Raw genomic sequence first — 14,847 nt, 5'->3', positions numbered from 1 at the left:
AGGAAACAGCTGCGTCGGTGTGAGAGAGAGAGAGACAATGATAGATGAAAGGCAGGGAGGGTAACCAGGACTGAACCCGGTTGGCTACCCTACACTGGGGAAAGGGAAAAAGTCGGTCAGAGTAGTTTGCAGGGCCTCGATAACACGGCTCAGCTCTTTGACGCAATATTCTTCTGGGCTGACGCTGTATTCTAATACTCACCGTATACGGCTAAATAGGCGGCTAAGCGTATCACAACCAACTAGCTCAGCTGACCCCGCTTAGCTAAGCGTAAAACGGCTATCGTAAGTCTCGTTCCATTTCTGACAAAGCCAACAGAAAATACGGCTTAGCGAAGACATGTAGCATCGAATCGAAGTGAAGAACGATGCACGCTGCTTTCCAAAGAAGATAGGGGCTAAGCAGAATGATTGGAATCTCGAGAGGAAGGTCGCCTGCGCACAAGATATCATGGTCACACTTTCTTATAGATTTAATGTAAGCTACGGTTCTGTTCTTCGAAAAAAAGTTTGCTCACGCGAAGCGTTTAGATACAACTATAATTTGTCTGTTTTTTCCTAGCGTTTTCCTTGTCGATGCGAGGCGGCGTTTAGTCGCAGAGACGTCTTCCAGGTGCCTGTTATTACTCGAAGCCGTCGTCGTAGCTGTGAGCATGCACACTGAATCCAGTGCTGGTCAGGATTGCAACACACGCTCGCCTTTTCTGCCTTGCAGATCTATGATCCTGAGCCGTCGACCGAACGACGACGACAGCCACGACGGCTTCACCAAGTGGCCCTTCATGACCACGCACACCTGGGGGGAGAACCCGCGCGGTCGCTGGACGCTCGAGGCGCACATCGACCGCGGCACCGGAGGCGCCAAGGACTCCGGTTCGGATGACGCCGTTGGCGAGGCCCGGGGCTTCCTCAAGGAGTGGACGCTCATGATACACGGCACCCGGGACCCGCCCTACGTCGACCTGCCGGCGCACGACCACAACTCCAAGCTCGCCATCGTCAAGAAGGCCCACGAGTCGACGCGTCGAGGAGCCGCGGCCCTCAAAGCGAGGTCCAGACCCTGATGGGGCTTCCGCCGCGCACGCCAGCACTCCGGACGACGCCTAACGGAAATGAAGCAAAAAACGAGACGACGATGAAGATGCACGACGCGAAAGGAACCGAGGGGAAAAAAATAACGTACTGAGGAACCTGCCGGGATCCTCAAAGGCTACCGGGACTGCAGAGCTCAAATTTTGTTGGCTGTAGTCAGCGGGCGCGCGGCAGACATTTTTCGGCCATCCCTAGAAATGCGGGAAACGAGGCGCGCGAGACACCTTGCGCCCTCCCTCGGAGGGCAGGCGCTGGATCTTGCGTTAGCGAAGAGGAATCGCATTTAACAAAATTTGAACCTCCCAAAAAAACTCTTTTATCAATAAGAGTTTGATTGAGATTAAAACGACCAAATTGGGAAACTTTTCTGTAAGTTCCTAGCTATGTCGCAGCAAAACTTTAAGTTCCTGGCCAATTTGATGGCCTCAATAGGTGAATCTTTCATATTAGCAAAGTGCTGGAACATAGATATTTATTCATAAATAACTGAACTTTGACGGAGATGTTCCAAAATGGGTCTTTAACATATATCAATAAAATTCTCATTGTAGCTGCGTTGTTTAGAGAGATTCGATTTTTGTTTAATTTCGAAGGCCTTTCATTCATGCAAGTGCTGTGTGAGCGATTACCGAGAAAGGGAATTGGGTGGCCCGTGCGCCTGATGGCCCGCATTTGTGGCCAAGCGAGCTCTCAACTAGCGCTCTGAAGAAAAACAAATTCGAGCTGGTCGGTGCAGATTCATCGTGGTGTCTTAGGCAACAAGTAGAACGCAGAAAGAAGAGGATGCGACAGCGACGCCTTTGTCTGTCTTCATCCTCTTGTGTTTTGTTTGGCCTCCAATACACCATGATGGGCTCTGAACACCTTCAATATCAGGTGCGTCGAATTTGGGCGTTGCATCACCGCGTGTGATTCGAAGAGCGCGCCGTGGTGTCAAGGATGACCATGGTCGGTGCTACGATCTCGCCTGATCTCACCACGTTGTATGGTGAACCAAGACAGATTAAGGCAGGCCATTCCAGCGTTTCACAACAAAACGAGACTATGGGCTACAAGCGCAAAAACCCCTGTACATACTCTATATATGGTCTATAAGACTATAGGGCGTCCATAGACAGCCTGGGTACTTGTGTCCTTACATATCTTTTTTGTTTTGCTGTTATTCATAAACTTTCAAAAAGCAATTACTTTTTAGGTCTAACGACAAGAAAAATCTCAAAGGACGTTAACTCGTCAACGACTTAGAAATCTTGATTTTCTCTTGTCCATGCAGCCCGGAAAAGCCGCTCCGGTCTGTCATGGTGCACCGACAGCTGCGGAATCCAGACCACCCGTCCTGCTTTCGGTACAGGGAAAGCTCGTTTTGTGATGGCGAATCACCACCCAATGCATTGCGCCCTAGCTTAGAAAAGCGATCCGCTGTGGTGTCATCTTGAGCCATTGCACTTAAGCCAACTGCAGCCAACAAATTCGAGCTCTGTAGTCGGAAATATGAAGGAGCTTTGTCTGCAAGCTGGTCTCCGACGAGATTTCTTGCCTGAACCTGCAGCTTGTCTTTCTTTTTTCGAGCTTGATGCACCGCAACTTCTGAGCTCTAGAGTGATTCTGAATGCAATTCAGGAACCCGTCAGTTCGGCTGAACAGAGTAATAGAGGTTGCAAGACGGCGTTGTTCATTCAAAGCAGCACCTACAGCATGCAACATTGTCTCTTAGGTTACACCAGATAAGACTAACTTCTAAAGGCTCAAAGGCTAAAGTTTCTAGTTCAGAGACTGCGACCTAGAGTTGCGACACGTTTTGTTTACGATATTTTCCTTCCGCTGGTCCATTCATTGACATTTCTATCATCCACTGTCCCAATAGGTCGTTGCCCGTTCCTGTAAACGTAGGAATAGGAACGGCTCTGTGACACCGAGTCTGGTATTCGCAAGGACCACTTCCATCGTACGGTCTCTTCATGACCCTTCGGTGCGTAAGCGTCAAAAATTTAGATGGCCAAGTCGGTAGGCAGGGCACCAACCGATCACGCACAGATCGTGTGCACGAAAATCCTCGTCAACAGAACCCAGATGCTGTGGGCAAAGCCACAGTTATCGTCGTCTGCTTGACGGACCCTAAAGAAAAGTTGAACTCCATGCTGAGGCGATGTGTTAGGAAGCTTTATTACCGTCGGGAACTGGTATACTATAATGCTGATGTTTGTTGGCCACTTTACATTCTAGACAAGGTTCAATACGAAACTACTTTCCCGTTCAATGCGAGCGCTGCGCGTCCCAAACCATATTTCAGCCCATTTGATAACCGTGACAACGTTTTTGCATGCTTAAAACGAATGTCTTCCTGGAAAGCATGCCGTTGTGGAAGAAAGGAAATGCGCAAGCTCTTGTGTTATCTAGTGGTGGTGCTGTGGAACTTGCGGTGCAGTATGCTTGAGAAGATGCGAGTGTGTGCTGCATTCTTGTGACAAATCTTGGGACGCACCATATCTTACGTGTTCTTCAGACTGGAGCCCGCTCCTTCTCTGTATCGATTCACTTTGTTACCGTTGTCTCTTACAACGCTTTGTTAAGTTCGAGTGTCCTTGAACTATGATAGAGAGGAAGAAATCTATCAGCCTAGAAGTGCTTCTGAAGCATAAGGAACAAAACACGTGTTATATTTGCAATCACAGGGAAGAAAAAAGAACTCGCATCGTCGTTTTGGGCGTTGGCTCTGGCTTGCCTCGTGAACGGTACGAAGAATGAAACATTGTTGAATGTGCAGTCTTTGTCGGAAGTATTGAGGTCACGACACACGTCACCAAAGTAGTTGCGGCGATGCTTTTAAACGAATTGTGGCGCGAACAAGAAAAGCGAAATACAGGCCACACGGACTGGTGCTGGTCTTCGCTGCGTTTAAGCCGATTGCTCTGCAGTTCGTTTCGAAGTGCCGCTACTATCACGGTAACCTCTAAACTAGAGGCACACTGTCAAGTTTAAAGATAACATCCACACTATTTCCTAGAGGAATGACAACAGCCGCGCTGTTCTTTTTTATGTTTTCCCTGTTATTCCTCTGGTCTAAAGGCAACAGCGATCGAAGTAAAATTTACGGGAACATTTTATAGGTAATATGTATTGTTCTTATAAATTTCACTTCGAGCGATGCTACTTTTAGATGTGATAATAAAATAAGCGAAACATCAAAACCTACATTACCGTTAGTATTACCTAAGCTAAAGACACGACTGTTAAATTCTAAGACTGAAATTTGAACTTTTCTGGAGGTTACTCTCATAACAGTGCACGCGCAAACTATCCGTAGAACGTTACTAAGTGGCTGACATGTGCACCAGAAGGCCTCGTAGCGCTTCAGATGCTGCATTGCGCTGAACTAAGCTAGTTTTACGTTATAACTCTGGGCCTGCATATAATATGTGTCCTGTTCGCGCAACTAAAGTTGTGGGCATTGGTAAAGGATTGCGTTAAGCACTCGCTTGGCCTTCGATGCTCCCCTAGTGCGATGCGAGCTCATCCACACGGCCTGGCGACTAGTCTGGCTGGAGTGTGCTGTGGCCCGTGTACTTTTGGCAAAGACTGCAGTTATTTTGTGCTGACAGTGCGTTCATGCTCTGTTCTCGACAGTATTTTTCAATGCCACCGTGAAAAGAAAAGAAATAACCGGAAATATTTCGGTGTACACACTCTACAAAGGCGTACATTGAAAAGCAGAGCTCTTTGTGAAGAAATTAGACTTAGCTATGTTGCCTGTTGCAAATTTTAGAGTTGCACCTTGGATGTTGATACGCTGGTGAGTTTGCGTTGGCGTGATATGGTGACTACACGATGCGCTGCATCGCCGGACAAATTCGCGCTAGGCCTTGTGGTCCGGGCAAAAAGAAAATGTTCGATGCACGTGCGATATACACGTATGATCAGGAAATGTGTCTCTTGATAGTGGAGCAAATGTTGGGTTTTATTTTTCGATACCATTCGCTCCAAACAGCGAGGAATATGACTGCTGATTTCCGCGGTGCCCTTTGTTGTTTTGGTAACGCCCGACCGCGAACACGAGGGAAAGTTGTGAAGCGTAGGATCGGAAATTTCGCGATTCTATTATTTCTGCGCTGGAGAGTAAGTGTGGATGAGCATAATTAAAAATTACAGTAACCGCGAGATAACACGTAGACACATGAGGTGAAGAACATCTTCGTGACCTCATTTGCAAGAAGGCTCTATACACAAGGTTTGCCGAGTCTTTTGTGATTTCTCAAGCGCGCGTTGTAATTAATGCGCACTTCCGAAAAGTAAAGGTCACTGACAATGAATTAACACAGCTCTAATTAATTAGACTGTTTGGGCTTGTCGGTACAGCTCTAATGACATGAATGTGTCCCCCAAAGCTCCTCCTTTCCCATCCCGAAAAAAGAAAGGAGGGCATTGGGGAGATGTCATCGGTAAAATGTATATCGACCGAAGAGATGAGAGCTGCTTAGAAGCTGGGGGACCAGATTGCTCTATAAATGAGGCCCTTACAGTATTGCTTTATCAGAGAGGATCATTAGAATAAAAATACCTCGCTTTGTAGCTGTAACCAAGGAAATAATTGATTCATTCAGCTCTTAAGAGAAAGCCCACACTCCGTAAAGAGGGACATTCTCGTTGTTATGTTTGAAGAAGCCAGTTTACTTGACATTTATATAAGCTCTGCCACTACAGATGCAAAACAGTGGCGACGCTTGATACGTTGATCCACAGTGACAGGGGATTAACAGCAACTAATCTAAGTGCACGGGTAAAGCTCAAATGTCACATCTAAACTCGGGCATGTAGAGGAGGAACCCAGTTCGACCAAGGGAAGAGAAAAAAAATGAAAAAAAGATATATTTTTAAGTATCGAACAATTATCAAGTGCGAATCGACAAAGCAACGACGGCGCTTTATCATTTATTAACCGAGAAGTTAATTTCTTTCTTCAACTATCGAGACTTTTTTTCGCAAATGATAAAGTACAGTCGACATCTGGAAGCTGACCACAGGAAACTGAAACGGTGTCAGTGTGAACATGTGTCGACAATATTACGCACAATAAAATCGTTTTCTTTTCCATTGCAATGAACACTCTACGGTCATCGACAGATACGTCGGTGCGCACACATTCTGAACACACTTGACGCATCTCGAAGCATGTCCTCAGTTTTGCTTTTTCTTCCAACACACCGAGGGATGACAAGAAACTTATCAAAAATGAAATTACATTCGAGCACATCAGTACACGGCGTTAGTACTTGAATCAAAAGTGCCAAGGAATATGGCACATTCAAGGCATATGTGTACGAAGAATTGAACAAAGCCTATGTGGAACATAACATCATTTAAAAGGACGGAACAACGGCTACATGACCAACTCCCGTCATGTGCAGTATGGTACACTTTTAAAAGGAACACCAAAGTATAAATAATTGCATTAAAACTACAATATTTCCTTACATACATCGCGAAAAGCTGACTGACATGAAGATTTGGGAAGGCGTTCTTGCTCTAAGGAAATATTCTGCAGGCATTCATCACGTATCTCAGATGTAATTGATGGCGGCATACCAAGTGTTCCCTTGGATAGTAGACCATACTGTACATCATATTCTGTGTCGTTAAATGTGCTCCAGAATTCCAATAACAAGTGCCCCCAACTTTCGGCATTAATAACTAAGCCGACGTTTTTCCCCCTCTATTCCCTACGTTATACCATGGTGCGGAGGCTTCAATAACGGTGTCCGAGAAACGTTACTCTAGCATAACTGCAGTGCATATTGTGACGTCACTCTTCTTGCAAAATAGTAGCTTCGTTTTCTCGCACCCGAAAACATTGAAACGACAAACGCAACACAGCGTATGCAAACGCAGCCGGCTTTTCACGTTGCTTCGAATTTCCAACACTACTTCCATGTCCCGTCAACTGATGTTATTCGAATACACCAAGCGGACGGAAAACGACCCAGAATCCGCCGCCTCGCGGGAGCGTCCTCTGCACGCCATTTCTTTCGAAACCCTGCGACCCGCACGTCCAGCTGCGCATGCGCAAGTTGCGCGCAACGTGACACGGTGTCCCCCGTCAAAGATCCTATAGTTAGGGACCGACCAGTACTTGCAATATCGAAATGCATTGGCAAGTGTCCAGTAACAGGTATTGCTGAAGCTAACTTCGATTTTTGTGTGTGTGTGTGTATCTGTCGGCGCGTGCTGCATGTCGGGCACGTGTCAACAGATACGCAGAGCTTAGAGCCGGCAGACAATACAGCAAAGACCTAAAAGGTTAAGGGTGCAGACTTTAATTTAGAGTTTTGTGCAACTGTCACTAGAGCGCGGCCTACACCACTGGAACCGTTCAAGCAAAATTAGGATAAGTGTAACAGTAAGGAATTAGTTGCTTTGACTGAAGTCCTACTCGTGATTCGTTTTATTTGAGTTATCTTAGGTTCAATTGCATATGGTGCTTGTGTCATATCACTGTTTTCTTCAAGTCACCATTTAACGTTGACCGTGGAATCAGATCATGGTAAGATTTGCAGTGTTTTGATTGACTTACGTATAATACTCTACGCGAGCCTAGCTAAAAGTCACTTTGAGCATAGAATATTTGCTTCTGACATTCAAAACAACTAATTTCTATAAACTCACGGACAACAGTAGAAAGACAGCATTCAATATTGTTCTCTTTATGTGTGCAAACGGACGAACCACGCGCGCACATACATACATACATACATACATACATACATACATACATACATACATACATACATACATACATACATACATACATATCACTAAAAATACATACATACATATCACTAAAAATACATACTATCAGCATTAATAATGCCAAAGAACACCTAAGGACACTGAAAGTTGTTTCTATATGTACTCCTGCTCAGGTTTCTGGTATTACCAGATCAAAGCTATGTACTTCTCGAATTTCTCGAGCTGGTTAAAGTGTTCCAGTAATGTTCTCTCGATCATTCCACTGACGCCAGCGCCAAATTTCCCTCTAGTAATATTCTCACAAAACATTATGAGGGCAGACAAAACAGGAAGCCGGAGCGCTACGATAGCTGGTGCATAGTGGACAGGTGAGGGTTGCAGCTCTACCTTGGATGCAGAGAAAAAAGACAACACAGATAACGTGAGAACCCTCCGTCTCAGCTTGCATGCGTTTTTGTCCCGCCGCTCGTGCGCTTTAGTCGTGCTTCGATGTTCGAGCGGGCCGCGCCGTAATTTTACACGACATTCCGAGCTTCCCATGCCACGTTGCTGACTGCGCGATCTTCACTCCGACATCCGCCGCTCGCGAACTATGTACACGGTTGCATATCTTTTTTATTTGCTATTGTTTTACGTGTACAATGCACCAGCGTTCGCGCGTCTGCCCCCCAGATGACCTCCTGCTATGGTTCTCCGCCACCGTACCTCGCTTGAACTCTAAATAATGAAAGGAGCACTTGCATGACATTTTCCACTTGTATACTTTTTTTCTTTTTCGTTTAGTGAGCCAAATCCTAAAGGAAAATTAAAATCCTAAAAGAAAAAGCGTCAGAGCGCCCCATAGTAGACTATGTATTGGCCCGTGTAATTAACTATAATACTTGTTTCGACGAACGAGTTGCGTATTTGGTACCACGCGTGATATGACGTGTCATGACGTCACGATACTAGTCGCTTCTTTCCATGCGATTGCTTAAACAAACATTTTACACAGTATTTTTAGACTGCTCTCACGTTTCCGGTCCAGCCACCATTCGATTCGGCAATAGAACATTTTCTTCGTGTATATTCACCACCCAATACTGTTTAGAACCCTGCTTAATTGTGTACACTTCTCCATGCTGCTTTCGCGGTCAATTGTTTTTCTTTTGTACTTCATGTTTTCTTTTTTTACATTGCGATGCCTTTGTTGTAACCTGACGCATACACGTTTCACTTCAGTTTCCCGAAAATTTTGCGAAAGGTTTTAGCTGGCACGCAACCGCTAAAATATCTCAAGCTGTAGACTAGAACAGGAAGTTTACCTGAGACAAACGCTGGAACGAACAGTGTACTTCACGCCATCTCATAGGCAAGACTTTTCTCGCTATGAAATGAATGGCCGCTTCACGCTACTACCTTCCTTCTTTGTAATATAGCCTACCACGTAATGTAGCCAACGATGTGTGGTGATGAATGGACCAAGCACGGAGCTTCACTTCTAATCAAACCCAATGTAGTTAAGGCTAGTAGTAATCCGCTACCCTGACAGCAGTCTGCCCACACTCCAAACAAAAGGGAGTTCATGTTACTCCCTTAGGCGGGAGTAAGTGGTTGTCCTCCATGTTTCACACCATTCTTTGAATTTTCGTAAACCCCGATAGAGTGCTTTTACTCTGTGTGTACACAATCAGAGCAAATGTACTTCGTCCCGGGTGTGAGAATTTTTTAAAATGGAGTTAAATAAGGAGCCAACGGTTACTCCAGTATGTATGAGTAGTCGGAACACCTATTCTTTCTAGAGAGTACGTCGGTGAGTTTTACAGCGGTAGCGTACCTTGTCGCTTGAGATCTTAGTGTAAACAACTTTTGCAAGTTAACGCGAAGGTAAAGTCAGAAAAAAAAAGGTGGTGCGACTGCAATCGCCGGCTGACAGGACAGAAAAGTGAGAACATAAACGTATGTAGATAGCTGCGGCTCCGTGTCTTTCGATTCCCTATTATTTATGCGCTATCTGAATGACCATATCCCAGCTTCCTCTGACCCGTAAGACCACATCCAGCACTAACACAGTAGACTCTGTCAAAACCGACCAAACAACAAATTGAACGCCGCCTATAAAAAAAAAAGATAACCATAGCCTCTTATTGAACTCCATCCACGTGACTTCGTAACTTCCCCAGTTTATTTTCTTTCTTTCTTTTTTTGACAGCTCCAATGATATTGTACTATATATCGCTGTGAAAGCACGAACTCTAGAATAGGCTTTATTCTTAAATGTGAACTCGGCTGTACAGATACCGCCTTTTCCTACGTCGATGTTTCCCTCCTGTTTCGGACCTAAATGAGTCTTAGCGTAAATAACCTGCTCGCAAATGGCAAAGCTCGGTTACGTCTTTGACTCGTAATCATGTTTTTACGCTTCTTCGCCACGACATTACGCTTAAACGAGTACCTAAGACTTCTAAGTGTTTTGTTACCCAATGAGTGTGTAGCTCGCATGTCACGCTATCTACTTTCCTATACATTCGAGTCGTTTCTCTACATCCAGCAACTCTGATGTGGAATGACAACGCAGTGAGTGTGACCAAGCTGGGTATCGCGCGAAAGCGAATTTCGTATTCGTCGACGTGATACGCTCCATGCTGAAACTTTTTTTATTAACCAAATACACATTTTTTGAAGCAGCGTTAAGTACAGCTTACTTAATTTCTTGTGGAATTGTTCTGCAATATATATTAGCACATCCTTCTTTCCTTTTTGTGCGCATGCATAGCTGCGATATTTTTCACGCCAAAGCGAACGCTGGTATGCATTAATCACTGTTTATACTCTGCACTTTGTACATGTAGACGTTTCGCTGTTGATAGTCTATAAGAGAGAATGCGGAGTGGCTCGGTGAACGCTTGCTGGCATCAGACAGAACATGGACAGAGCCTTCATTTTTTTCTACTCTTGAGGCGCTGCTGAACCATATGCAATTTTTTTTCCGACGGAATAATTTAATTGAAGATGCTTGTGTGTTTTCCGATATCCCGCTTGCTCTCGACTAATTAAAAAAAAGATGTCGCACCTCGGACTCAAGCTGTCGGCAGAAGAGGTTTTATCATGATTTCCGGCCCTATCGTTTTTACTTGTTTATTTTTTCATTAAAGACGCTGGCAACGAGCACAATATGTCGCCAGCTTCTTTACAGCTATAATTTGTTAAATGAATGATACATTTAAGAAGAAAAGGCGTCACATTTTACAGAATGTAAGCTTACAAGAAAATTCCATAGCCCATTTTTTCGCATGTAATTTATGATTGGATAAATATTGCGTTTGTAATGAGAAGAAAAACCCAAATTTCGCATACGAACTTGGACAGTGTAACCACTAGAAAACAACTTACATATAGTTTGGCTTCACCTGAGACAACGCTGTGGTTCGCTATTCTGAGTACGGTATTTTTTTAAAGCGCGCAGTTAGATGCAGCCAGATGCAAGCAAGGAGTAATAGAGTCTAAATACATCACATTTCGAGCAATCAAGCTTGAACAGCAGTCTGAGCTCGACATCAAATTATGTGTGGTTTCTTTTTTCAATAATTGGCTGCTCCGAATGTGTCGGCTGGTCTTCGCCTACTTAACCCTCGATATTCTTGGGCCTAATGCTGCGTTTTGTAAGTTCCGATGTCGCTTCTTTCCTTGTTCAACGCTTCATGCTGCATTTATTTCCACGATTTCTCGAACTGCAGCGGGACGTACCGCCATTTAACAAACCTAAAAGCAGCGCATCTGTTTTGGTTCGCTTTTGCAATCATCGGGTCGCACACTGAATGAGCATATAAGCTCGTCTGACAAGAACGATCTGATGCAGGCAAGCTTTCTTTATCGGGCCACTCTGATTACGATGTTGATACGCAAATGATTAGCGACTCTGCAAGCAGTCAACTTGTCAGACTACCTACTTACATGACAGCCGTGCGGATAGAACGCCAGATGTTCCATGTATGCTATCGTGTTTTCCTTGGGTGACAGATGTCTCGCTTTTAACGAACGAACCCGATCGAACACGACGGGCGAATTTTCGCATCGTATTCGCCGCTTGCTCCTTGTTCGATGGATGCAGTGCAGCGGTGAATCGCCCTTGGAAGAAGCCGGGAGTAAAGTCCGCGTGTAAAGCGAACCATGTTGACGAACCCCATGGCGAATCCGAGGGTGAGGGGGAGAAATGAAAGAAGTTATAAAGAACACTCGTGTCTCGCGTACCATGCTGTTGTAAGATATTGTTGGTCTGTATAATAAATTCTATTGTACCTCTGTGCGCTTACTACGTTCGTGTGAGTGCCGTTGCGTGAACGTGCGGGCTACCTGCGGTGCGATAGGGTGACACCGGGGCAACACCTGTATCTGCACTTCGCAAGCCGAACGCCTCAGCTGCGCTTGGACGCCAATGAGTGGAATACATCGATGGTTATGCAATTTTCTAGTGATCGCGGTGGCTCACTTAGGTCACCAGCGTCAAGCACGTCGAATGCGCTGCAGTATGAAGTGAGTGAGAGTGAGTGAGTGAGTGAGTGAGTGAGTGAGTGAGTGAGTGAGTGAGTGAGTGAGTGAGTGAGTGAGTGAGTGAGTGAGTGAGTGAGTGAGTGAGTGAGTGAGTGAGTGAGTGAGTTGAGTGATGGAATAAAGCAACGAATGAGCTAGTGAGTGAGTGAGTGAATAAATTAATTAATGCATGAGTGGGTGAGTAAATGAATGTGGGAATGAATCAGTGAGTGGATCAGTGATTGAACTAGTGACCAAGCGAGTAAACGAGTAAGTGATTGAGCGAGCGATAGCTTGTAGCTTTAGAGATAGGTGAAATACCAAGTAGACCTGTACAATTGCAAACTACATTACCGCAACAGTTGGACGGCCGCTTTTGCCGCAAGAGGAGGCATGGTATAATCAAGAAAACGCGGGTGTTAACGCCACCCCATGAATTTCCCGCTCTAGGTGGTCGTGACGTCACGTACTTAGGCACCATCTACGCAGGTTCAGCTACTTGTTTATCGGTAAAGAAAAGGATCACATTGCACCTTAGAAGAGCAGTACAATACTAAACGTAGCAATGGTCGAGAAACCAAGCACAGAAAAATACCTTTAAACTTGTGACATAACATTGACGTAAGTGAAGTTTGGGCGCAAAGTTAAATGTTGACCCCTTATTTTCAATAGAACTTCTTTCTGCGCCAGGTGAAGGAGGTTGAAAGAATAGTTTAGCGTACTAAAATAGCTTGTTGTCGCTATTTTTATGCTTGCATTTTTAGACATGTTGCACGACTTTCGTAGCGCAGTCAGAGCACCCTGAAACGACCAGACGAACATGTCGCGTATGTATAGGAGCAGAGTCACCCTATTTCTATGGTATTAATACGCTCGAGTGGTCGCTTTCGAGCACTCTGTAGTGTTCTGGCGGTGCGTGTTACATTCGGCTAGCGCGCGACCACGATGCGACATAATTACGGCCACGTGGTTCATCCGACTGCTCAGGGAGCAGCTCAACGTTCAGCTCGAGCCGGATATACCTTTCTCCAATGTCGCCAGCGCCCAGAATCCCTGCAAAGCTAGTCGGAAGGGCTGCAGCAGCCATTCGAGTGTACACCGCAAGATTACAGTGATCGTCTCAGGCACGTCTGATGCCAGTGAGGAGTGACAGAGGAGAAGAAAACTGCTTTTTCTACATGAAACGTTTCTACAAAAAGCGTTAAAAAAATTCGTTTATTTGTCGTTTGTCACTTGCGTCTCACACGCCACTGCTGCAAGACGATCGCAGTGGTAAATCATAAATCAGTAGCGATAAGCTCGGACCACTGTACACGCCACGTGAAGTTAACCAAAATAAAAGACAAACCCACAACACTCCATTTCGCTTTGCGAATATATGTAACGGACCAAGGCGATCCGAATTGAGCTAACCGCTCAAATCAAGCGCCAATCTTTCACTGGAAAAACTAAAAAAGAAAGAACACTACAATTTGTTGCATCATTTCTTCAACAAAAGGCAAGTACAATGCTTAATTTTTATTCCCACGGGTCTAGTTTGGCTCCTTCCCCTCAATGTTATTATTTCAATGTTATTATTATAACTAGAAACTATGGGTCATTTCTTTATAGAATGTTGTAGGTTCAACGTCCAAAGAAAGCGACTTCTGGATGGTTCCCTTCGCCAACTTGTTCTTGGCATTGCTCTTCCTGTTATATTATCTCTTAGGGCGTCAGCACTAGGATAGTGCAATAGGAACGTATGTGATGCCACATTTAATTTCGTAAGCGAACTAGACTACCACCCTAATTTGATCAGTCGTCTTTCCTCATCATGAAAACGAAAATATATCGTATATCGCACCTATGCTGTAATATATCCCTAAAATTTATATTAACGATTAGTAATCATTTCAAAAGAGTTGAATGTTGGGTTAGTTGGTATTTTGACAGCAAAAACGCTGGTGTACGTAAATGTCGGTGAAAATTCAAAAACCCCAGGAGTTCGAAATTAATGCAGAGTCCCCCACTACGACGTGCCTCATAATCAGTTTTGGTGAGTAAAATACCATAACTTAATTCATTAAAGGTGATTTTAAGGCGACAGCCTTAAGTGTCTCATACCCCTGACGGCCTTTAAAAAATGCATCATCCGGTCCAAGGGTACAATAACTGTCATCATCAGCAATGGCTCATGCCTCCCCTAAGCAAGCAAAAAATGCAATGGCTCATACCTCTCGTAATGCAAAGGCTACAAGCATTCAGCAAACTCAAGCGTACAAGGCATATATACATTCATTCGAATCACGCATCCAACGTGCAGAAACGCGGCGTCTAGTCGAGTTGTACACAAAAAAAAAACCACGTGACCTTCTCAATGGCTCGTGCCCTGTAAGCAAGCAAGAAATGCAATGGCTCATACCCCCGTAAGGCTCAGGCTGCAAGCGCTCAGCAAAGTGAAGCGAACAGTGAATACATTCATTGAAATCACTCATACAACACACACAATCCGCCGTGGTTGCTCAG

At 44.8% G+C, this 14,847-nt stretch overlaps 1 protein-coding gene across 1 annotated transcript in view; it reads left to right on the top strand.

Moving 5' to 3' along the window:
• Positions 1-12,118, top strand: part of LOC140214432 (neuroendocrine convertase 2-like) — a 247,389-nt gene extending 235,271 nt beyond the window's left edge. Inside the window, exon 13 of the mRNA XM_072285794.1 lies at positions 716-12,118. Coding sequence (XP_072141895.1) covers positions 716-1,064 — 349 coding nt within the window. The 3' untranslated portion in view covers positions 1,065-12,118. The remainder of the gene's footprint in view (positions 1-715) is intronic.
• The last annotated feature ends 2,729 nt before the right edge of the window (positions 12,119-14,847 follow it).

This window comes from Dermacentor andersoni, unplaced genomic scaffold (assembly GCF_023375885.2).
Source record: "Dermacentor andersoni unplaced genomic scaffold, qqDerAnde1_hic_scaffold ctg00000044.1, whole genome shotgun sequence".
In the NCBI taxonomy this organism is placed as follows: Eukaryota; Metazoa; Arthropoda; class Arachnida; order Ixodida; family Ixodidae; genus Dermacentor; species Dermacentor andersoni.
The sequence above is the reverse complement of the archived record's forward strand: the minus strand, read 5'-3'. Positions and strand labels throughout refer to the sequence as shown.